This window comes from Bubalus kerabau, chromosome 13 (genome assembly GCF_029407905.1).
Source record: "Bubalus kerabau isolate K-KA32 ecotype Philippines breed swamp buffalo chromosome 13, PCC_UOA_SB_1v2, whole genome shotgun sequence".
Lineage (NCBI taxonomy): Eukaryota > Metazoa > Chordata > Mammalia > Artiodactyla > Bovidae > Bubalus > Bubalus kerabau.
This window is the reverse complement of record NC_073636.1, coordinates 64,730,707-64,755,897: the sequence shown is the minus strand read 5'-3', so window position 1 is coordinate 64,755,897 and position 25,191 is coordinate 64,730,707. Positions and strand designations below refer to the sequence as shown.

Below are 25,191 nucleotides of genomic sequence, written 5' to 3'. Positions count from 1 at the left end.
TCCCTCTGCCAGGGATTGTGGAAAGGAGAGACCATGAGAAAAAACAGATATTCTCTTCATGTCCAGGGAAGGGTAACGAAAATATGATTCTCATCTGTCTGTGAGTACTGGAAGACAGGCAGATAGACTGTTAAATGGAAATTTGGACAAGAGGCCTAAAAATAAAGGGAACCAACATCCCATCCTTGGAGACGGGGTAGTAGAGCAAGCTCTGGTGTAGGAAGTGGAAAGTGTTTGGATCATGTTGGACAAGATGAGAATCCACGAGATTAAGGAAATGATGATAAAGACTATGGCATTTACTGTGTTAAGTAGGTGTGAAGCCATATTCTAAAAACTTTCCATATGCGATTTAATCTTCACAACCAGAGATGGCTGCTATTATTCTCTCCATTTTACAGATGAAGAAACCCATACTGAACGAAATTAGGTATTTTGCCCAAGATTACAGTTTGTAAGCGGTCACAGACAGAATAGAAGAACCCATAGACTCATTCCCTACCCTTTCCCACCCCAGCCCATTCCTGCCGTATCATCACCACCACCATTTCTTCTTTCTCCAAGTGTCCTTTCCAGAACCACATAAAAAACTCTTTAAATAATGGTAACCACGCAGGTTCCAGAGATCCCATTCCAGTCAACTAAATCATGATTGCTAGAATGCCATCTAGAGACCCGCTTTTAAAATCTTAACATGAGCTTAACACTTGCTAATAGGTCAGGGTTCCCAGAAGGGATTGTGATTGAAAGAGGAGTTGGCGAAATGTTGAGGAGGGTGGTCCAGGGAAGGATCCGACGACCCAGGAGAGACGTCCGAGGAGCGGTCTCAAAATGAAGCAGGTTGCGGATGAAGTAGAAGGCTGGAGCTGGGGGCGGAGGTGGTGATGAAGGCGGAGTCTGAAGTCGAAAGAGCGTTCTGGGGTCGGAGGAAGTATGAGATAGGAAGATAAGGATCTTGGAGTCCAAGAAGGGGTCTGAGGTTCGAGGAATTTGGCGTTAGAGACAGCATCTGGGGTCGACGAGAGGTTTGCGGTCAGTGAACTGGACTGCGAGCCGATGAGGGAGCCTGGAGTCTGAGGAGGTTTCTAGCTCAAACTGGAAGGAGGAAGGGGTTTGGTCCCTGGGCTGCGTGAGGTGCCCCGAGCCACTAAGGTCGCGCTTACTGCGTGCTCTTCCCCTTCTGACTCCCCACTGCGCGATCCCGATCGTCCTCCAGGTTCTGTATCCACACCCTCAGCCCGACCTACGCGCCGGGTGCAGGCTGATAACGCTAAGCAGGAGGGGACTGGTCAAATCCCGACACCTGGGTCAGGGTTTGAGGCGCCCCCTCCCGGCCATCCAGGAGCTCAGGCCCCGCCCTCCTCCTCCCCCGGCCCCCCCATCCCCACCCCCGCCCAGCCCCCGCCGCAGCACTTCCGGCAGGCGCTGCGCTGCTGGGGGGCGCGGGCGAGGATGGCGGCGGAGAACGAGGCCAGTCAGGAGAGCGCCCTGGGCGCTTACTCGCCGGTGGACTACATGAGCATCACCAGCTTCCCGAGGCTGCCGGAGGATGAGCCGGCGCCCGCGGTCCCTCTGAGAGGCCGCAAGGACGAGGATGCCTTCCTGGGAGACCCGGATACCGGTGAGGCCCGCTTGCCCCATCCCTGCCCCCTGGGACGTCTCTGGTCCTCCTTCATCTGCGCGGAGCATCACCTCCAGCTCCAGCTCCCTAATTCATTCCCTTCCTCCTGGACCTCGCCCTTCTCCTCCCTTGTCTCTGTTAATTTTCTGGTGGGGTTGGAGATGCATCTCTGCCTTGGAGGCTTAGGATGCGACAAGGGAGAAGGATGCCGGGGACCGCAGTAGGAGGGGTTGGGGTTATCCCTTGGGAAGAACCAACTAATAAGGAAGGAATGTTGGAGGGGAGTTCCTAAGGAACAGTTGTGATCACCCAGCAGAGGATTTTCTCTAGTCACAGAGAACAGGATAGGAGAAATCAAGTCAGAGACTGCAGCAGGATGGATAGAGGCTAGGTCTTGAGAAGAACTTCCCCACAGCCAGGGATTGTGGGAAGGAAAGACCATGAGAAGAAGCTGAGAATCTCTTTATGTCCAGGGAGGGGTAAGGAGAATATAATTCTCAGCTGTCTGTGAATGATGAGTATTGGGAGACAGGGGGATGGACCATATGACCTCTCAAAGTCCTTGGGGACCAGAGCACCTTCACTGCTCTGTGGATACCTCACCATGCCCAGAGCAGTGGATCAGGCCAGAATGTTAGTAAGGTACCCTGGAGCAAGCCGGCTCCAGAATTTTACTGTGTTATCTTCAGCACTCTACAGGAACTGCAAGAGGTGGGAATAGGGAGGCAGGAGACAGGACCTGGGAGAGACCTGGAGCTGAAAGCTCTCTGAGCAGTTTTTCCCTAATGCTCTTTCTCCTGTCCATGTGGCTCAGCTCTGTCCTCCCCTCCATTTTTCATCCTCCACCCCTCACCATCCCTCATTCCCTCAACGTCACTTCCTGGCATTAGAGCATCCTTCTGCTTCACTCTCTCTTCCTCTCAGTGCCTGCACTTGAGCCCTGTCCCTTACCAGCCTGGCAGATTCTGCTTCTCTGGCCCAGCCCTCTCTAGCCTGGCCCTTTTGTAGCTACTCCTAGGTTGACAACCACCAATTCTTCCCCCCTCCACAACTCTCCAGTCACCTGGCTCTGACTAGCAGCCCCTGTCAACCTGACTCGATTGTAGCCTACGTGGAGGGGATTTGAGGGGACCATGGGGAGGCTTATGGCCATCACATGTCAAAGCTGCAGATTAAAACTTCTTTTTTAAAGGGAGTAGCCCCGGAATCAGGAGGAAGCGGGAGAGAAGTGGGAGGATATGCCCTGGTGGATACCAGGACTGAAACCAGGTTCTTTATACAGGAGTCAAGAATACCACTTCTGGTCCCAACACTGCCCCCACTCACTGTGTGTCTATGGGCACACATACCCTGACCTGGGCTTTAGTTTCTTCTTCCAGCTCAAAAGTGGGAATGCCTATCTCCCAATCTAGAGATTGGAAACCCCTGATATGTTTTATCCTTTTTTCCTATGAATGTCTTAGCATTTGGCAAAACTGGTGATTATTTATTTGGGTGACTTTTGATTACAAGCCCTATGAGGATGGGATCATGGCTGTCTTGTTCACCATCTTTTATGCACCATCCAGCACAGTGCTAATCTCTCAGTGAAAATTGTTGAAGAAATAAATGAATGGAAAGAGAAGATCTCAAGATGAAAGAATGGCAGGGGAGGGAATTCTCAAACCTCAGGGAGTTCCTTAAGGAGTTAATACAGATTCTGCCCACAAGTGTACAAAAATCCTGCAAAGACCGTGGTCACTGGAGTTTCTGGGAACCTGCTCTTTAGGCCAAGTTGTGTGCTAAGGTTCCAAGGACCTACCATCCTATCTGTGTAGCCATGTCTCCCGTCACTGTTTTCCAAGCCCCAAGGCTCCTCTAAATCAACAGGACCACCCTACTGGCTAACATGTCCTCCTATGTTCTCAATCTGCTGGCTCCACTGGGTGGCACTGCCCTATCCTCTTATACAGGACTTTGGTTGTGCCCAGCTAGTCTCTAGCCTACTGTTTCCCAGAACCAAGTGTCAGGCACCCTGCAGTAGGCTTTGTGGGTAACGGAGCTAGATGGTGACCACTCCAAGATTGGGGAGAACTTTCTTTGCTCTTTTCTGAGTTCCAGGCCCATGTGTTCTTCCCTTTCCCAGACATCTGCCTCTAGATGTCCTGCAAGTCCTTCACCTTCAGCATGTTCTGTACTATTCTCATCATCTCTTCCCCATTAACCTGTTCTTCCCCCAATGTCAGTCTCAATTAATGACACTGCCATTCATCCTGTCCCAAGGTAGAAGCCCTGGAGCCACCCATGGTTCTCTCCCTTCCTCTCATTTCCAGATGGTGATCAGATGCTTTCTGTCCCCCTCTTAAGTATCTTCCAAATTCCATCTCACCATCCCTGGCATCACCACTGTAGACTAAGCTGCCATCCTCTTTGATCTATATTACCCACAGGCTTCTAGCTATTCTTCCTGCCTCATTCCCTCTTCCCCACCCCTCCCAACTCAATCCATCCACCACCCCCCATTTCTGATCTGTCACTCCCTATTTCAAAAATCTTTAATGATTCTCCCCTCAAGGGAATAAGCAAGCCAGGTATGATCCCAGTCTCCTGCTAAGCTCTCTGTCCTGAGTTCTAGCAAATAAACTATTTTAGGGTTTGTTTCTTAGGTGCTGTGCTGTGCTAAGTCACTTCAGTCATGTCCAGCTCTTTTTGACCCTATGGACTGTAACTTGCCAGGCTCCTCTGTCCATGGAATTCTCCAGGCAAGAATACTGGAGTGGGTTGCCATTCCTTCCTCCAGAGGATCTTCCCAACCCAGGGGTTGCATCTCTTACACCTTCTGCATTGACAGGCGGGTTCTTTACCACCAGTGCCACCTGGGAAGCCCCTCGTCTCTCATAAAGCCAGCTAAAACTGAGAATGTTACTGGGTAGCATAACAGAAAAGTTCAGGATATAGGGCTTCAGGCATAGCTGCAATGAAGTACTTGAAAAAGATTTGGCTTTTCTCCATCTTTTGCTTTGCCTTCATTATTGTGGGCTTCATCTTCAGAAAGCCTCTCATCTTGTGGGGGTAAGATGCCCCCAGCAGTAACAGGCTTACATCTTATCATCTTAGCAACTAGACAGAAAGAAAGTCTTTGTCTTTCCCAGTATTCTAGCAAGCAACCAAAAAACAACAACAACAACAACCCCGGAGTCTAAGTATCATTGGTGCTGTTGCTGGTCACATGCATCTGAACCAATCACTGTACTGAGGTCCCTGTTCTGATTGGCTAGAACTAGGTTATATACTCACTCTGGTCAGGAGGAGGGAATGAGGAATGAGAGAGGGGAATTGGTGTTCTGTAAAAGAAAATTGAATGAGGAATGGTGTCTAAGCAAATAAAAATTAGATGCCTACTAAGCCAACTGCCTTTCAGATAACTCCTGCTGTTGTCCCACAAATTCAGAATAGCCAGAAGTTAAACTCATTCTTCTTCTGAAAGACTTGTTTCTTCTGATCCCAAACTAGCCTTTTCCCAGTGTCTTGCTGTTGTCCTTACACATCAGTAAAATCAATGGTATTTTCTCCCCACCACTTAACACAGCTGGTACCCAGTAAATATTTTTATTGAATAAATGGAAAATGATATTCACTTATATATTTATATTATAATTCACATGTAATACACATTATATTATATATTTATATTATATATTCATATATTATATGTATTTATATATTCATATATTATGTGTATTTATATTATATCTTCATAATAAATGATTGGTAGAATAAGAAGACTTGAATATATCTAATTGTGATGGGGCCATAGAACCTTTATCTTATGGCTCCTCATATCTGATTGGAAAAACAGATTTAAGGACAAGTGCCTGGAAATATAAACTTGAATTAGTGTGTAAGGTTCATTTTTGAGGGTAGAACTGGCTCCTGATGCCATGTGGAACAATGGAAAAGACGTTTTCAAGTTATGGAGACTCTTGATTCTGCTATCTGTTTATTTTTCACTCTAAGCAGGCAGTATCACCTTCTTCAGCCCCGGTTTACTTTTCTGTATAATGGAGAAAGTGGGCTCTCAGAAGTTATGGGAATGGAGGGAATGTATGTAAAGTTCCTAGTATAGTTAGCATCGATAAATATAAATTCAAAACCCTTTCCTTCATTTGAAACCTCTAGGAGACAAGGAGAGTTCTGGATCCACAGTGGGAATTTAACATGTTTGTTGAGTGAATTCCAGTTTTATTTACAGACTCTGGTGTTGGTGCTGAGGGTTGGAAGCAAACATAATCAACTGAGTTGTTGTTTAGTCGCCAAGTTGTGTCGGACTCTCTGTAACTCCATGGACTGTGGCCCGTAAGGCTCCTCTGTCCTTGGGATTTTCCAGGCAAGAATACTGGAGTGGGTTGCCATTTCCTCCTCCAGGAGATCTTCCGGACCTAGAAGGGACTGAACCCACATCTCTTGCATCTCCTGCATTGGCAGGTGGATTCTTTACCACTGTGCCACCTGGGAAGCCTGCAAACACACACACACACACACACATTCTTTTCCATCATGGTTTATCACTGAATACTGAATATAGTTCTCTGTGCTATACAGTAGGACCTTGTCATCCTTCTTTTTCTTCAGAGTACCTGCCACAACTTGTAATGATATACTCCTTTGTTTACTTGTTTATTATCTTCTTTAGACTGGTCTTCAAAACCCATAAGGGCAGAAACTGTCTGTTCCTTTCCCCTAGCATCTAGCATGGGACCGGACAAACAGCAGACCCACCATATTTGTTGAACGAATGGATGGATGGATGGATCAGGGAAACAAGGTTGGAAGCCAGGGCCTGTCCACTAGGTTTATGGAGCTGCCTCGTGGCCTAGAAGGCTGGGCCCCAGCGAGGGCAGGATCTGGTTTCCAGGGAGAGCCCAACCCCCGCCTCTCCAGGAAGTGTTCTCAGCGCTGTGTCCTGGGTCCCAGGCAATTGGGTCTAGGGACGGGAGGGAACCAGCCACCCTGCTGCCCAGTTGGGGGCCCCAGTATTTTTCAATCTGGGACCACTCCCCAACCCCATTCCGCCCTCCCTGGGGTGCCTCGGAGAGACTCTGAAAGGGGGGCAGTGCTGTCTGGTGGCATCTGTTTGACGCGGGCGGAGAGAGGGGAGAGAGACGCAGAACAGCCCCGCCTAGAGAGGGGGCAGGGGCAGGTGAGAGGAGCCCAGACAGACCCCCTGCCCGCCGCCCGCAGACCCGGACTCCTTCCTGAAGTCGGCGCGGCTGCAGCGGCTGCCTTCGTCGTCGTCGGAGATGGGCAGCCAGGACGGGTCGCCGCTGCGAGAGACTCGCAAAGATCCGTTCTCCGCGGCGGCGTCCGAGTGCTCCTGCCGCCAGGATGGGCTCACGGTGATCGTCACGGCCTGTCTCACCTTTGCCACCGGGGTCACTGTGGCGCTTATCATGCAGATCTACTTCGGGGACCCCCAGGTGAGGGGTGGGAGAGAGGATCGGAGAGGGAGCGGAGAGAACCAGGAGAGGAGGGGTGAGAAAGCGCTGGAGGAGGCCGTGGGAACCGAGGACGGGCTTGAGTGATGGAACGGGGTCAGCAAATAGAAAGGGGAGAGGGCGGTGACTTTAGGGCGAGGACGGTCTCAAGGGAGGGGCTCCCGGGCTTGAGGGGGACAGAGCTCACAGAAGGGAACGGATTGGGTCAGGGGGTTAGTGGAGGTGCCTTAGGGAGGTAGGGGGTCTCCTACTGTCCCTTCCAGATGTCCCTTCCTTGTCCCTTCCAGATCTTTCACCAGGGCGCTGTGGTGACTGATGCCGCCCGCTGCACATCGCTGGGCATAGAGGTGCTCAGTAAACAGGGATCCTCCGTGGACGCGGCTGTCGCAGCGGCGCTGTGTTTGGGGATCGTGGCTCCACACAGTTCTGGTCTGGGCGGGTAAGAAGCTCCCAGCTGTGAGAGCTGGGGTGCCCCAAGGCTACTTCTGTCTCTTGGTCTGTCATCCTCATGTGGGAGGTCTAGTTTGAGCAGAGGGGAGAAGGCCCCAACTCCTTACCTTTGCTTTTTCTCCACCCAATCTTACCCCCTTGTCTTTTCATGGAGTCAGAGGAGGTGTTTTTCTTTAACTGGGAAAATGACTTCATAAAACTATAAACTGAGGTATACATCTGGGAGTATGTTGTCATTAATTAAGACTGTGATACTTAAACTTTTAGGATTTACAAATCCTTAAAACAAATCCCTGTGAGTCTGATGAAAGCAATGAATCCTCTATCCTCCAAAAATACCACCGCCTGCCCCCCGCCCAACCCCGTGGGTTCATGCATGCTCATTCACTTCAGTTCCACTCTTTGCGACCCTATGGACTATAGCCCTCCAGGCTCCTCTGTCCATGGGGATTCTCCAGACAAGAATACTGGAGTGGGTTGCTATGCCCTCCTCCGGTGATCTTCCTGACCCAGGGTCTCTTAATCTCCTGCATTGGCAGGTGGGTTCTTTACTACTAGCTCCACCTGGGAAGCCCCTACCCCAGGGTAAAACCTCCTAAAACAGAGATGATAAACTGGCTACCCATGGGCCACCCCCAGCACACAGCCTGGTTTGGTTTGCACCCTTAAATTTTTAAAAATTTGTTTGCTAATATAAGAAATTGAGAATTTTCATAAAAATCTAGATCTCTAATATTTCTTGGACAGTCAGGAGACCTGATAACACTGGGCCTACATTCTCATGTGGCTGCAATTATCTGGAGCTGAATAGAAGCTGCTTCCCATGATGGGGCTTGCACTGTCCACTTGGCCATAGTTCTTACCACTCCCTTTTGTTTATCTGTCCTGCTTTCTCTATTACATGAGTTGGCTGAAAACCAGTTATCTCAGATGTAACCCCCATCTCAGATGGAAACAAACCACAGACAAGGGACAGGCTGACTAAGTCCATGTCTTGGCTCCTGCAAGACCAGCCCTTCAGGCCCTAACTTTTGTGTCTGTGCTTACATAATTCAGTCCTGGGAGAGGGAGCAAGGCCATACCACAGAGGCAGGTGCAGGAAGCTGGCAGGGGTCCAGCTTGGTGGGGGCGGTGGGGAATGGGGGAGGGGGAGTAGAATGTCCTGCTCTCCCAGTCTGGGTTTTTCTTAATCAGGGATTAAAGTCTCCAGTAACAGGCTGGAAGAGGTCCATGGATTCTGGGTTCCCAAACCCCTTGATTTCACTCCCCATCTTGGGCAGGTAGCTCAGGCTCTGAACCCCTGCTGGAGAGGGAGCTCAGACCCCTGACTCCAGATGACAAACAGACTCCAGCCATCACCATGGGGGAGGGTGAGGAATGGCAGCTTACTGGTTCAGAGGAGTGGCATCTTATCATCACCCTCCCTCTTCTGTGTCTCTCCTAGTGGGGGAGTGATGCTGGTACATGACATCCGACGAAATAAGAGCCACCTAATTGATTTCCGGGAGTCTGCACCTGGGGCTCTCAGGGAAGAGGCCCTGCAGAGATCCTGGGAGACCAAGGTGGGGACCCTGGTGAGAAGGTGGGGGTATCTCCCTTTACTGCCCTTCTGCTAACCCCAGCATTACTTTGCTGAATATTTACTATGGAGACAAGGAAAAGAGTTAAGTAGGATGATCTCAGGCCATGAGGGAGATAGGCAGCCCCCCAAAATAAAATAATGCACAAAAAAATCTGAGTGATTGATAACAGGCAGTAAATAACACCTGACTTCTCTGGCGACCTTGCCTATCTGACACATAAAAAGGAAGAAGAAAGGCCACTGGGTAGTCTGAGATGTCACAAAATAGCTGCATTATCACTCACACATCTCATTCTGAAGCTGTTGTCAGTGACTTTCCCAGTCCCTGACATATTGGAACATTATAGAGGAACTGCTGGAAGCAAACCCACTATCTACTGAATGCAAAGGAGGAAATAGAATAACTCAGAGAAATAGATATTTAGTGCAGTAGCAAAAGCCCAACACACCCCTGAATTATCACAGTTCAGAGTAATAGTGGTGTGATAATGAAAAGGTTAAATGAAGGTCCCTTGTCCACTGTTCTAAAGGACAAGAGTAGGTATAATCCAATATAGACAGGTTTCCATCTAAATTGTTGTCTCAGCCCTTAAAAGGGTTTGCTTAATTTATAAATCTCTCGGTTATAATAGAGAAAGGAGGCCTTTCTGCATTTACTGATAGGAAATCAGGGAGATGGGAGGAATGCTTGCTGGGGACAGCTTGTCCCTCCTCTGGGATACTTGGCCTGTGTCTCTCCCCTGTGCCAGCCCCCCATCCCTGGCTTGGGGCTCTGCGGAGTTCAGCCCAGCACTCCCCCTTCCAGTGACCTGGTCTCCTCTCTCCCTCACCTGCCCGCCTTGCCCAGCCCGGGCTCTTGGTGGGGGTTCCCGGAATGGTGAAGGGGCTACATGAAGCTCACCAGCTCTATGGCAGGTAAGGATTCTCCCCCTGGGGACTAGGGACCCCTGCCTGCACTCCTCCTTGGGTGGCCTTCTCCTACCTTCCTGGATTCTCCCCTTCCCAACTTCCCCCTCCTAATATCCCCTTCGGTTGCCAGGACTCTCCTTCCCAGGAACCCCCCTCCCCCCCAGGACCCCTCTTCCTTCCCCCAGGACCTCCTCCACCCCCTGCTCTCCGGCTCCCCCAGGCTGCCATGGTCTCAAGTCCTGGCCTTTGCCGCAGCTGTGGCCCAAGATGGCTTCAACGTGACCCATGATCTAGGTCAGTGGGGCCTGAGGGTGGAGGGAAAGGCATGCGGTTGATGGAGAGGGGAGAAGAAACCTCTGTGATTTGGGTCCGAAGCCAGGAAGTGCCTCTCTTCCGATTGGCTCCTTAGACCCCCCTCCCCACACCACTGGTACCTTCACTGTGTGTGTGTGTGTGTGTGTGTTCAGTTGCTTCAGTCCTGTTGGACTCTTAGCAGCCCCATGGACTGTAGCCCACCAGTCTCCTCTGTCCATGGGATTCTCCAGGCAAGAATACTGGAGTGGGTTACCATTCCCTTCTCCAGGGGATCTTCCTGACCCAGGGATCCAACCCGTGCCTCTTGCCTGTCCTGCATTGGTAGGCAGATTCTTTACCAGTGGGCAACATCTCTGGGAGGGAGTCTCAAATCAGGGAATCTGGGAGGGGTTCATATACAACCCACCTCCTTAGTAACAGGCTCCTGGAGGGGCTTGAGGTCTTAGGGCCGACCTCTCAGCCCTCATCCACCCTACCTGTTGCGCGTATAGTCCCTACACCCCCAGCCTAGCCACAGGTCCCTGCCTGCAGCCCAAGCCCTGGCCGAACAGCCACCACCCAATGCGTCTGATCGCTTCCGTGAGACGTTCCTGCCGATGGGCCACCCGCCACTACCTGGCTCTTTGCTGCGACGGCCTGACCTGGCAGCTGTGCTGGAGGTGCTCGGCACCTACGGCCCCGCCGCCTTCTACGCAGGTGGCAACCTCACGCTGGAGATGGTGGCCGAGGTAAGCGCCTGTAGCACATCCCCAACCCCCGCCCTGCCTCGGGGGACCCTACTTTAGGGAAGCCCTCTTCCCCCTTGCTCCCCGCTTTCTTTCTACATGTGTTTACTAGGGATTCCATGCGCTTGAAATTCTATAATAGCCACAATTAACTAACCTCAGAATCAGATCAGTGGTTTGGGGATTGGAGGAGTTGACTGGGATGAGGCACAAAGAACCTCCTAGGGTGACGAGAATATTTTGTCTTGATTGAGAGGGGTATCTTTGAGCTCCCCAGTGTTGGGACCAACCTGTACAGTGGGCTGTCCTGGCCCTCCCAGGCTTAGTAGGGACCCAGGATCAGCCTCAGCTTCCCTGAGCCCACAGTCCCACCCTGCTCCCTGGGTTTTCTAGGGAGACACAGTCATCATTGGTGACTCTCAGGATTAGGGAAGATTGACACAGGGGATTACCAACCTACTCCAAAGAGTCTTAGTCTGAGGCAGTAATGGGTTCTGGACTATTGTTGATAGTTCAAAACCACCAATGGAAAATTATGTTCGAGATAAGGATTCACGGACCAACTGAGTGATTCTCTCATTTGTGCATTGGGGTTGGGAATTAAACAGGCCCATCATTCATTCTACATTCATGGAGCACCTGCTCTGTGCCAGCCTCAGTGCTGGGCACTGGTGTTATGGATGTGGTGATAGACACCCATCTCAAATGGATTTCCCTGGAAAGCCCAGCAGAGTACTGGCTTTACATCTCCTGGGTCCAGGGGCTCCATCCATACTTGGTCAGTCTCTCTCTTTTTCCATCTCACAACTCTATTTTCCTCTATTTGAAGTCACTCTCTGTCAGATCCTTTCCATACCTGCTCTTCACCAGCCATCCTTCCAGCAAGCCATCCCAGAGAAAGAGCCTTCTCACTCCAGTATTTCTAGCAAAGCCTCAAGGCTAGGTCTCTTTGGCCCATTATGGGGCTTTTCCCAAACCAATCACAATGGCATGGAAAAGAAATGCCCTGATTAGCCAGACCTGGGTTGCATATCTTCTCCTGGTGGTGGAGAAAAGAATGAGCAAAATTCTAACAAAAGACCATCAGAGCTTTCCCACAGTTGAGTTTATTAACTTATTAGACAAAGCCAAGAAATTCAATGTGTAGGTCACTGAGGGTAGTTTAGAAGCCAGAGGTTTCAAGTTCTAAAAAAGTACTAAAAAAAAAAAGGGAGGGGATTCCTAGTGGTTATGGTAATTTAGGATTAAAAAATAGCATGTTGGATAGAATGAGCCCATAGGTTTGTACAAGATTGGATCAGTGGAGTGCTCAGTTATGTCCAGTAAGGGCTGTTACTACCAGGGTCATCCACAGTTCATGATTTTGGAGTGACTTTAGTTGATTGTAGTGAAATACAGAATTCAGCTTTGATAGCTCTTAGGCAAGTGCTGCCGTAAGTGGAAAATCTTTCTACATAGGCAGGGGGCAGTATGTGCAAAGACATAGAGTCACGAGTCCAGCACCTGCACGTCACTGGTTGCTGTACAGAGCTCACTGGGGAGCAGCAGGATGTGAAGTGGGAGATGTAGGCAAGGGCCAGGTCACAAAGGGCCTTGGATGCCAGGCTAAGGAGGTCACTCATAGATCGTATCCAGCACACCACCTGGCACATACTGGGTGCTTATCGTCAGTGCTTTTTCCCTTTCCTTTTTCCTCGTGTAGCCACAGCTGATGGGGTTCCCTAAAGCTCATGATGGGAATTGCAGAAGGCACAAAATTTATAAACATTTGATCTGTGTGTGATCCAAACATATACCTTAAGCTAAACTGCATGCTCCCAGTGTGGTGTGTGACTCACGGTGGTGGGGGGTCATTCTCTCCTCTCCAGGCTCAGCACGCAGGGGGTGTCATAACTGAGGAGGACTTCAGCAACTACAGTGCCCTCTTGGAGAAGCCTGTGTGTGGCGTGTACAGAGGTGACCTCTCGACCTTAGCTCCCAGGGTCCCCACTGAGGAGAAGCCTCCCAGTCCATGGCCACATCCTTTTGGCCTAGTGGCTCCTCCCCATTTCACAAGAGAGAAACTGAGGCAATGAGCTGCCTAAGCAGCCAACTGTTGAAGCAAGCCAGAGCCAGCCTATCTTCTGAAGTAGTCATGGGGTCAGTTACCCCAAATATTTAGGAGATGGAGAGGGAGGTCTGATCAAAGGCTGAAGGGGTTCTGGCCATGGGTTTTCTTGATTTGGGTTCTGTGTTGTCTCAGCCCCATCCCTCAATGCCTGTACTTCCTAAGATGAGTCCTTAAGACCAGTATCCATCTTAGCTTCATGCTAGAACAAACTCTTCCAGACAGTCAGAGGCCCACCTCCTCATTGTGCTAAAAGGAAACTGAGGCCCTGGAGAGGAAAGGAACTGAGCCTACCAAACTCAAAACCAACGAGGAACCCAAAAAGTCAAGCTTATGACATGGGTGAACCCCATGTTTGTTGAACCCAAAGTGGTGGGCTCCTGGGTTCCTCAGAAGGCCCTCAGGCCTTCTCTCCTCAGGAGGCCCAGATCACCTCAAGCTCCAGCAGAGGCTGCTTCTGTGTTCAGGTTTCCAGGCCTCAATCTCTTAGGCCTTATTCCTCTGCCAGAAGGGGTGGAATATTAAGCAATGGATGAGCGTAGCCTTGGAGCCAGAAGACCTGGTTTTGGATACCAGCTGTGCCATTCACCTTAAACAAACCACTTCCCTCTTTGAGCCTTGTTTCTTTCCTTAAAAAGGAGATAATAATAGCACCTGCCTCTCAGGATACCAAGAGGAGTTGATGAGATGATGTTGGAAGTTGCCCTGAACAGAGTGGGCACCGAATGTGTCATATTTGATTTCCATTTGCCCTCCCCAGACTAGGTTCTTTTGGAAATGCCAGTACCTTGAATACTCTGGGCTCTCCTTACCTCTTATAACCTTGGACCAGCTGCCTCATTTTACAGTTTCCTCACCTGTAAAATGGGGATGAAAACAGCACCTATTATGAGGATTAAATGAGTTAATTAGTGTTATTTGTCAGGTATTATTATTCCTTTGATATCCAAATATCTAATAACAGAGACCACAAATTGGAAGAGAAATTTGCTATTTCCAAGAAGTTTCAAGAGTGGGACCAGCAGGGGCCCTGAGGGAGGAGCTGAAAGGAGACATATGGTAGACCAGAAGTCTGGACATCTGAATACCTGTCAACTCTGCCAATGGGTTGCAGTGTGACTCTGGGCAATTCACGGTTTTCCTGAGCCTTTGTTTCCTCTTAAGGAAGAGGAAACAAAAGACAAACGTTCTGGCCCGGCGCTTGACTCACCATGTGAACTTGGGTGTGCCCCTCTGCCTCTCAATGCAGTTTCCCTATCTGATGAGGAGGTTCATCACACACAAGTCTGTGTGATGGTGGGATGTGGAGATGCCTTGACCCCTCCCCTGCCATCGGTCATTTCCTGTCCTTTCAGGCCACCTGGTTCTCAGTCCCCGACCCCCACACACAGGCCCTGCCCTCATCAGTGCTCTCAACATCCTCGAGGGCTTCAATCTCACCAGCCTGGTATCCCGGGAGCAGGCTCTTCACTGGGTGGCAGAGGTAAAGCTGACCCCTTCGCTCCACCTGGGTCTGGTGGAGACACAAGAGTGGGGGGATGGGGTGCTGCCATAAGGCCTGACTAAATCACCTCCAAGTTTCCTCACACAGAAAGATCCTGGTGTGGGTGCTGGGAGGGGCTTGGCAGCCTCTTCACACCCCTGCTCTGTTTACAGACCCTGAAGATTGCATTAGCTCTGGCCAGCAGACTGGGAGATCCCATCTACGATTCTACCATCACTGAGAGCATGGATGACATGCTCAGGTGGGCCCCCAGGAGCAGGACCCTGAGTACTACAGAGGTGGTGGCAGGTGTGGGAAAAGGATCAGGTGAAGCAGCTGGTGGAGCAGTAAGGCCCGCAGTCCCAAGTAAATGTCAGCTCAGCCCCAGCTCACAGTGTGACACAGGTTGCCTCACTGTGTGCCTCAGTTTCCCCATCTGTACAACAAGGTGGCCTACTTCATACAGCTCTCAAATTTTCTTGATCCCAGTGAGTGAAAGTTGCTCAGTCATGTCTGACTCTGCAACCCCATGGACTGTAGCCTGCCAGGCTCCTCTATCGATGGGATTCTCCAGGCAAGAATACTGAAATGGGTTACCATGCCCTCCTCCAGGGGATCTTCCCGACCCAGGGATTGAACCCGCATCTCATGTATCTCTTGCATTGGCAGGCAGGTTCTTTACCACTAGTGCCACCTGGGAAGAAGGAGCTTTTCTTCTTTTTTCCAGAAAAACCTGAATAACATCTAAATAAATTCATTCAATTCAATAACTATTTCCTGTTTATTTGCAGTATGCCAGGAATAAGTGAACTTCTGTTCTCATAGACCTAACAGTTCAGTAGTGGGGCAGGGGCTGGGGGAAGCAGGTATTAATCAAAGAATTGCACAAAGAGACTCCACAAAGTGTGGTAGGTGGGGGTAAAGAGCGCCCAGTGTGTGTTCATCTCCTACTTCTTATCTTTTCAGCAAAGTGGAGGCTGCCTACTTCCGGGGCCAGATCAATGACTCCCAGGCAGCCCCTGTCCCACTCCTGCCCATCTATGAGCTCAATGGGGCTCCAACGGCTGCCCAGGTGTTGATCATGGGCCCTGACGACTTCATTGTGGCCATGGTCAGGTATGCCAGCTCATATCAGAACCTGGCACAAAGGATCATTGGGACCAGGAAGGAGGTGGGGGTTGGGTAGGAGTAAGGGCAGGCTCAGGGCTCACCTGTCCCTGACCTTGGTCCCCAGCTCCCTGAACCGACCCTTTGGCAGCGGCCTCATCACCCCCTCGGGGATCCTGCTCAACAGCCAGATGCTGGACTTCTCTTGGCCCAACAGGACTGCTAACCACCCTGCACCCAGCCTGGTAGGGCCTCGCTTCCCTTCTCCCCTGGGGACCCTGAGATCTAGGTAGAAGGTGCAGTGGCATGACTGCCCCTCCCTCCCCACTTCTTCTAGGAAATTACATTATCAAGAAAAACAGCTAAACAAGGTATCCACTTCCTCCCCAGCCCAAGTCCAGGGCTTAGAGCCTGGTGGATCCCAAGAAACCTCATCCCATTCTGCCACCATCTCACTGTGTGACCCGAGGAAAATCTTGTCCCCTCTCTGAGCCTCAGCTTCTTCACCTACTGTACAGTGAGGATATTGGCCACCTTGGGATGCTTTGGGTACTTTGCAGAATTAGCGGTCTATGGCTGTGTGATGCTGAGCACTGAAGGGGCGCTGAAGAGGGACCCAAAGAGAAAAAAGATATGAATTATTGTCTGTTGTGAGAGCAGTGTTCTTAGCATCCTGCGGGCTGGGTCCCAGCAGGATAAAGACAGATAGAGACGCCCAGGGTGGGGATGAATCTGTTCCTTCTCACAGTCCTCTTTCTGGGCTTGATCCCTCTCCCGCCACCCATGGTAGCCCCCTAGCAGCTTCATAGTTCAGGGGATCCATTATCTACCTTGGTTATCCAAGGACCCTGCCCATTTCACAGACAGCAAACTGTGGCCTGGGAATGGGCAGTCCCCATGAAAACTGGGGCTGTGGAAGGTTCAGGAGAGGGAGAGATGTTGGAAGAGTGGTGGAGTAAGCCTTTCCTGTCTTGTTCCACCTCTTATTCCCCTGTGATCTCTGACAACAGGAGAACTCGGTGCAGCCAGGGAAGCGGCCACTGTCTTTTCTGCTGCCCACTGTGGTCCGGCCAGCAGAAGGACTCTGTGGAACCTACCTTGCCCTGGGGGCCAATGGAGCTGCCCGGGGCCTCAGCGGCCTGACCCAGGTGAGGTTCCCCCAGGTAGGCCTTTCATGGCCAGGAGTCAAGCTGTGACCCGGGCTGTGGATGCCCCTCGTGTCTCTTAGTTGTCCTCGTCTCTTGTTTATTTATTCTGGGGGGCTTCCCCAGTGGCGCAGCACCAAAGAATCCACCTGCAATGCAGGAGATGCAGGAGATGCGGGTTCGATCCTTGGGTCGAGAAGATCCCCTGGAGGAGGGAATGGCTACTCACTTCAGTATTCTTGCCGCAAGAATCCCATGGACAGAAGGGCCTGGCAGGCTACAGTCTATGGGGTCGCAAAGAGATGGACACAATTGAAGCAACTAAGCATGTTTATTTTTGGCGGTGCTGGGTCCTTGCTGCTGTGTGCAGGATTTCCTTAGGTGCAGCAAGCAGGGCCCACTCTTCCCTGTGGTGTGTGGGCCTCTCACTGCAGTGGCCTCCCTTGCTGCGGAGCACGGGCTCTAGGCATTGGCTTCAGTACTTGCAGCTCTCCAGCTGCAGAGCATGTGCTCAGTACCTGTGGCACACTGCCTTAGTTGCATGTGGAATCGCCTTGACCAGGGATCAAACCAGTGTCCCTTTGCATTGGCAGATGGATTCTCAACCACTGGACCACCAGGGAAGTCCCTGTACTCATCTCTTAACTCACGCAGCAAACATGGGCTGAGGCTGCTTTGTGGCAGTCCCCTCCTGAGCGCTGGGGACATGAACTACATCATTCTTAGTAAAAATGGAGCCCTGAAGCTCCATGTCATCCCAGGTTTCAGGGAAATCACAGGGTCAGTAGAACTGAGAGGTCAGAGAGCATCTGGGCTGCCTGGGTTCTGTCAATGTCAAGTCCCATTGTGCCTCTAGTCAATATCCGAATAACAAGCAGCCCTCTTCAGGGTCTGATTTTGAAAGGAAGGGCCTGTTCCCTTCTAAAACATCTCACTACAGTTCCATGAAGGTCTTGACCATCTGTTTTATGTGCCAGACCTGTACTTTGGCAGATGATGAGTTAACAAACCTGGGCTTTGGAATCAGACCCCGGTGGGCCCCAACCTAAGTGCTGCTAATTTCCAACTGTGTGGTGTTGGGGCATTCACTTAACTTCTCTGAGTCTCAGTCTCCTCATCTGTAAAATGGAGATAATAACCAATAGCTAACATTCATGGAGCTTTTAGCAAGTGACAGGCAGTGTTATATGTGTTAACCTTATAACCTTCTCAACTTTGGGAGGAATCCTTACTTCTGTTTCATAGATGAGGAAACTGAGACCCAGAGAAGTTAAGTTCAATTTAGTAAGAATGGGCAGGCAAGTAGGGGAAGAAGGTGGAATGAATTAAGAAAGTAGTACTGATATATATATATATATGTGTGTGTGTATATATATATATATATATATATACACACACACACACACACTACTCTATGTAAAACACTGGAAGGGCTCAGCTTGGTGCTCTGTGATGACCTAGAGGGGTGGGATGGGGAGAAGGAGGCTCAAGAGGGACGGGATACATATATACTTACAGCTGATTCACATTGTTGTACAGCAGAAACTAACACAACATTGTAAAGCAATTATCCTCCAATCTAAATTAGAAAAAAAAAGGATGGGCAGGCAATTTGATTGCAGAGCCTACTCACACTTCGTGTACCCTAGACCACTCCCATCTACTAGCCCTCTCCTGGCCAAGAAGAAGGGAGGAGAGCTGCGGCTTGTATTAAAGGAGACTGGGCGCTAGTGGTGCCTCTTCCCTAGTTCTTTCCAAACTCTGGAATGAATCCCTTTTCTTCTCTGGCCCTTGGTTTCCCCTCTGTGAAATGGAGATGGTCATCACAGGCCTGGCTGTCTTCTGGGCTGTTCAGAAACTCAGATGACACTCCTGGTGTAAATGTTTCAAATACTAAGGAGTCTGGACCAGGAGCAAGAGCTGTGGAGGCCTGAACCTACACCTCTGGGACAGCCCTGACTTCTGCCCCTTGGCTGCCTGCAGGTACTGCTGAACGTCCTGACCTTGAACCGGAACCTGAGTGACAGCCTGGCCCGTGGTCGCCTGCACCCAGACCTGCAGACCAACCTCCTGCAGGTGGACAGTGAGTGAAGAGCAAAGGTCCCCATGGGGTGGGCACAGGGCAGGGTGGAGAAAGGGGCTCCTCCCAAGGGTGCCCCTTCCCCGACCAGCACCAGCTCCCTGCCAGTGAAAGTCAGGTTTCTTTCGACCAACTCCTATCAGAACAGTAAAAGGTCTGGGAATTGAAATCTACCCTGTCGTTTCCTGTCTGTGGCCTTGCAAAATGCAGGTCTCCACTCTGAGCCTTAGTTTTCTCATTTGTAAAATAAGATATAGTTGTTCATTTTGCAAACTGTTCATTCAACAGTTGTACTGAATACCTACTGTGTGCCAGGTATTATCCTAGGTGCTGGGGACACTGCATTTACAGGCTTACAGGAAAATAAGGAAACATGAAAAAGTGAAATAACTTCTCCACAGAGCATTAAAGCAGGATGATATATATGACTGACTCCATGACTGGGGAAGCTTTCTCTTTGGTGACATTTAAGCTGAGATCTGAAGAGTGGGAAAGAGGCTACCAGGAGAAGAACTGTGGCAGGAATGTAGGCCAAGGGAACAAATACAAAGAACTCACTGCAGGAATGGACTTGGTGGTTTAGGAGTAGAAAGGAAACCAGGGTTAGTGAGGGTGAGATAAGATCAGAGAAGCAGGCAGGGGCCAGATCAAAGACTTTACAGATTATGGTGAGGAGACAGACTTTCCTCTAAGAAGCATGGGTGCTTAATTTTGGACCCCGCTTAATTTCATAACTGGGGAAGTATGTGTACCTTTGAGAAGTTTTTATTAGAACAATGTATTATGCTAGTCCAAAAGGGATACAGAATTGAATGAGACATGGTCCTTGCTTGTTCAATCTCCCCATTTTACAGATAAAAAAAACCTGATGCTCACAGAGGTTATTAATTAGTCAAAGGTAAACCAATAAATGGCAGAACCGATATCAGATACATGCCAAAGACAGTTTTTTACTCCATGGCTCTTGATATCCCCTGGACTGAGTAGTTACACCCTGTAGTTGGCCAATGTCCCTTGGATCCCAGCTGATGGGTAATGAGGTTAGTTCCTTGAAAATGAGTATTGCTCAACTACTATCTTCTGGTCTCTATTGAGACCAGATAGAGTTACTATCTGGTTACTAAGTTACTGTGGGGGTGAGGGGTACTCATCCCAGCCCTCCCTGGAAGGACACACAAGTCTAAGGATACGGAGAGTGGAGGCTTGGTGAAGGGAAAGTTCACGCACTTGAGGGCTCTGGAAGGCTTTATGGAAGAGGTAACAACTAGCTGGGCCTTGATGTATGAGCCGAAATTTGGCATGTGGAGGTAAAGAACATTCTGGACCAGGGGTGGGAGGTACACCTTGGGCAAAGAAGAAAAAAATGGTTCAGAGAGCAGGCAAGAGGCCAGCTGAACTAGAGACATGGTTTCCCAAACTTCAGAATTTATCCAGTACCTTCATGACTTTTGCCACATTTGCATGCCATTTAAAGCATTATTTACATAATGTGTGCCTACAAATGGACTTCCCTTTTCACCTAAGTGTATTTTAAAAGTAAATCTTATAACCACAAATGGAAAAATGGCATCATTTGCCACAAACAGATGGTAAACAGCTATAAAAGTAATCACATTTTTTAGGTTTTAGTTAGATGTTTTTGCCCACAGATGATTCTGAGGTCTGCTCTCTCTTAAAGAAAAAAATTAGAAATGTTAGAGACTAGACTGGGATGTAGTCCTTTCTATTATCGAAAGGACTAAAAGTGAACCCCAAAGGGAATACGTTTCCAACTTGGTGATGTAATGTTATTTAATGTGTGTCTTTATCTCAAGAAGTACCCCCAGATCATCCCATTTGGGGAAATAAGATCAGATTTTTGTTGCACAGTGGGAGGTGAAGATACATGGCATACCATGAAGTTCATGTTAAGAAGTATGGACTTTATCTAGTTGAGCAGGAGGTGAATATGACTTGATTTGTTTTATGTAGGGAAGGTAGATTGAAAGGAAGAGAACTTAAGTCAGAGAAACACAAGAAAGTGGCTGAGATAATGGTCCACGTAAGAGATGATGAAGACCTGAACTTATGCAGGAGAGTGAGATTGATTTGTTCATTTATCCATTACATTTTAAACATTTACTGTGTCCTCACTCTATCCTAGGCTATGGGGCTCAATAGTGAGCAAGACAGCATTCTTGCCTTCAAAAACTTGTTTTCTAGTGAAGGGAGACACAGTAAATACATAAGCAAGAGGCAGGTGGCAGTAATGTGTGTCTACAAATGGACTTTGAAAGGAAATAAAGCAGGTAAAGATGACAGGGGCTGCTATTTTAGATAGTGGTCAGGAAAGTTCTTTAAAACTGAAATGAAGTTCTGTGATTATTTAGTAGGAGACCATTGTAGGCAGAGAGAATAGCAGATGCGAAGGCCCTGAAGTAGGAGCATGTTTGACTTACTTGAGGGATGGCAAGGAGGCCAGCTTTTCTGGTAGCTCAGACAGTAAAGAATCTGCCTGAAATGCTGGGGACCCAGGTTCAATCTCCGTGTCAGGAAGATCCCCTGGAGAAGGGAATAGCTACCCACTCCAGTATTCTTGCCTAGAGAATTCCATGGACCGATGAGCCTAGTGGGCTACAGTCCTTGGGGTTGCAAAGAGTTGGACACGACTGAGTGACTAACTAAAGCAAAGGAGAAAAGGAAAGATATCAACATCTGAATGCAGAGTTCCAAAGAATAGCAAGAAGAGGTAAGAAAGCCTTCTTCAGCGATCAATGCAAAGAAATAGAGGAAAACAACAGAATGGGAAAGACTAGAGATCTCTTCAAGAAAATCAGAGATACCAAAGGAACATTTCATGCAAAGATGGGCTCGATAAAGGACAGAAATAGTATGGACCTAACAGAAGCAGAAGATATTAAGAAGAGATGGCAAGAATACACAGAAGAACTGTACAAAAAAGATCTTCACAACCTAGATAATCACGATGGTGTGATTACTGACCTAGAGCCAGACATCCTGGAATGTGAAGTCAAGTGGGCCTTAGAAAGCATCACTATGAACAAAGCTAGTGGAGGTGATGGAATTCCAGTTGAGCTATTCCAAATCCTGAAAGATGATGCTGTGAAAGTGCTGCACTCAATATGCCAGCAAATTTGGAAAACTCAGCAGTGGCCACAGGACTGGAAAAGGTCAGTTTTCATTCCAATCCCAAAGAAAGGCAATGCCAAAGAATGCTCAAACTACCGCACAATTGCACTCATCTCACATGCTAGTAAAGTAATGCTCAAAATTCTCCAAGCCGGGCTTCAGCAATATGTGAACCGTGAACTTCCTGATGTTCAAGCTGGTTTTAGAAAAGGCAGAGGAACCAGAGATCAAATTGCCAACATCTGCTAGATCATGGAAAAAGCAAGAGAGTTCCAGAAAAACATCTATTTCTGCTTTATTGACTATGCCAAAGCCTTTGACTGTGTGGATCACAATCAACTGTGGAAAATTCTTCAAGAGATGGGAATACCAGACCACCTGACCTGCCTCTTGAGAAATTTGTATGCAGGTCAGGAAGCAACAGTTAGAACTGGACATGGAACAACAGACTGGTTCCAAATGGGAAAGGGAGTACGTCAAGGCTGTATATTGTCACCCTGTTTATTTAACTTATATGCAGAGTACATCATGAGAAATGCTGGACTGGAAGAAACACAAGCTGGAATCAAGATTGCCAGGAGAAATATCAATAACCTCAGATATGCAAATGACACCACCCTTATGGCAGAAAGTGAAGAGGAACTCAAAAGCCTCTTGATGAAAGTGAAAGAGGAGAGTGAAAAAGTTGGCTTAAAGCTCAACATTCAGAAAGCAAAGATCATGGCATCCGGTCCCATCAGTTCATGGGAAATAGATGGGGAAACAGTGGAAACAGTGTCAGACTTTATTTTTCTGGGCTCCAAAACCACTGCAGATGGTGACTGCAGCCATGAAATTAAAAGACACTTACTCCTTGGAAGGAAAGTTATGACCAACCTAGATAGCATATCCAAAAGCAGAGACATTACTTTGCCAACAAACGTTCGTCTAGTCAAGGCTATGGTTTTTCCTGTGGTCATGTATGGATGTGAGAGTTGGACTGTGAAGAAGGCTGAGTGCCGAAGAATTGATGCTTTTGAACTGTGGTGTTGGAGAAGACTCTTGAGAGTCCCTTGGACTGCAAGGAGATCCAACCAGTCCATTCTAAAGGAGATCAGCCCTGGGATTTCTTTGGAAGGAATGATGCTAAAGCTGCAACTCCAGTACTTTGGCCACCTCATGCGAAGAGTTGACTCATTGGAAAAGACTCTGATGCTGGGAGGGATTGGGGGCAAGAGAGAAGGGGACGACAGAGGATGAGATGGCTGGATGGCATCACTGACTTGATGGACGTGAGTCTGAATGAACTCTGGGAGTTGGTGATGGACAGGGAGGCCTGGCGTGCTGCGATTCATGGGGTCGCAAAGAGTCAGACACGACTGAGCGACTGATCTGATCTGAGTGACTAACACTTATTTACTTAAGGAGGCTAGAGCAGAGTTAAGCAAGGAAGATAGCAAAAGGAAGTGAGTAGAGGAGTTTAAAGAGATGCGAGTTTCCTGATAATGTGGGCCTTAGAGACTTAGGTGAGGATTTTGGATTTCATTCTAAGAATCATCAAAATTGTTGGGAGGTTTTGAGTAGGGGAAGTGACATGGTCTGACTAATGGCTGCTGTGTGAATAGGCTGTAGGGAAGCAGGACTGGAAGTACAAAGACCAGTTAGTGGACTGTTTGGTAATGCTGGCAAGTAATGATGGCAGCTTGGCCTAGGCAGATGGAATGAGACCCCCAAAGCCAAGCCCTTTTTCCAATATTAAGAATGACGACACATTATTGATCACTTACTATATTCAAGGCTTTGAGTTTTGTGCTTTGTGTGTAATATCTGCTTTAGTCCCTGTAACAACTTTATGTGGTAAGTTCTCAGATAATGCCCATTTTGTACATGAGGAAACTGAGGTTCAGAGAGGTAACACAATTTGCCAAGGTCACACAGCTCTTTAGAGCCAGTGCTCTAAACCAGTGGTCTCCAACCTTTTTGGCACCAGGGATCAGTTTCGTAGAAGACAATATTCCCATGGACTAGAGTGGCTGGGAGATGATTTGGGGATGATTCGAGCACATCACATTTACTGAGCACTTTATTTCTAAAGCTTCCCTGAGAGCTCAGCTGGTAAAGAATCTGCCTGCAATGCAGGAGACCCCGGTTCAATTCCTGGGTTGGGAAAATCTCCTGGAGAAGGGAACGGCTACCCACTCCAGTATTCTTGGGCTTCCCTTGTGGCTCAGCTGGTAAAGAATTTGGCTGCAAAGCAGGAGACCTGGGTTTACTCCTTGGGTTGGGAAGATCCCCTGCAGAAGGGAAAGGCTACGCACTCCAGTATTCTGGCCTGGAGAATTCCATGGACTGTATAGTTCATGGGATTGCAAAGAGTTGGACACGACTGAGCGACTTTCACTTTATTTCTAATCTAATGCCACTGCTGATCTGACAAGGAGGTTCCAGTCTATGGCCCAGAGGTTGGGGACCCCTGCTGTAAACTCTCTGAATGTGTGTATGTTGGGGAATGGTTTTCAGGTGAGTTCACAGAGGAAGAGATTGAGTTCCTGGAAGCCAGGGGTCACCACGTGGAGAAGGTAGATGTCTTATCCTGGGTCCATGGCAGCCGGAGAACCAATAACTTCATCATCGGTGTGAAGGACCCTCGGAGCCCAGATGCAGCCGGAGCTACCATCCTGTAGAGCAGCGGGGTGGGGCGGGAGTCTCTGCTCCCTGCCTTTGCATGTTCCTAGAGTCCCTCCTTCTCCCAGGTTTGGTCTCAGAGGGACCCCAGGGATGCCCCAGATCAGGGGCCAGAGGGGATGCTTAGCAAACCCTATCCCAGAGTAACAGGAAAATTCTCCATCTGGAGGCCTGTGGTGGTGGCAGTGGTGGTGGCAGTGTCCACAGGACCTTGAGGAGTCAGACTGTCTGTCTCCTTTCCCTCAGCCATGCAGGCCCTGAGCTTAGGGATGTGCTTGCAAACCCTTTTCAAGAGTCCTCACCACCCCAACATTGCCAGTTGGGCCTGACCTGGCCTTGTCTTCCAGCTCCTTTCTCGTGTCCCCAGCCTCATTTCTTAAATGACTAGGATTTTTTTTTA

General features: G+C 49.0%; 1 protein-coding gene across 2 annotated transcripts; it reads left to right on the top strand.

Moving 5' to 3' along the window:
• The first annotated feature begins 1,452 nt into the window (after positions 1-1,452).
• GGT7 (gamma-glutamyltransferase 7) lies at positions 1,453-24,929 on the top strand. 2 transcript variants are annotated; one of them, XM_055543230.1, is made up of 15 exons: positions 1,453-1,621; positions 6,842-7,077; positions 7,383-7,534; positions 8,990-9,107; positions 9,975-10,042; positions 10,257-10,330; positions 10,883-11,079; positions 12,945-13,032; positions 14,539-14,666; positions 14,840-14,928; positions 15,633-15,782; positions 15,901-16,018; positions 16,784-16,921; positions 18,902-19,001; positions 24,627-24,929. In XM_055543230.1, exons 1-15 carry the CDS (start codon positions 1,453-1,455, stop codon positions 24,788-24,790), a joined length of 1,989 nt encoding a protein of 662 aa, XP_055399205.1. In that variant the 3' UTR covers positions 24,791-24,929. The 2 variants fall into 2 exon arrangements, with proteins under 2 accessions (XP_055399205.1, XP_055399206.1); XM_055543231.1 differs by having other exon boundaries at positions 18,902-18,994; positions 24,627-24,793.
• Positions 24,930-25,191: the final 262 nt, after the last annotated feature.

Excerpts from the sequence above, each read along its gene's own strand:
- GGT7 (XM_055543230.1), top strand. The coding sequence starts at position 1,453 with ATGGCGGCGGAGAACGAGGCCAGTCAGGAGAGCGCCCTGGGCGCTTAC. Across the intron at positions 9,108-9,974 it reads AGAGATCCTGGGAGACCAAG|CCCGGGCTCTTGGTGGGGGT; the intron begins GTGGGGACCCTG and ends CGCCTTGCCCAG. Across the intron at positions 10,043-10,256 it reads GCTCACCAGCTCTATGGCAG|GCTGCCATGGTCTCAAGTCC; the intron begins GTAAGGATTCTC and ends CGGCTCCCCCAG.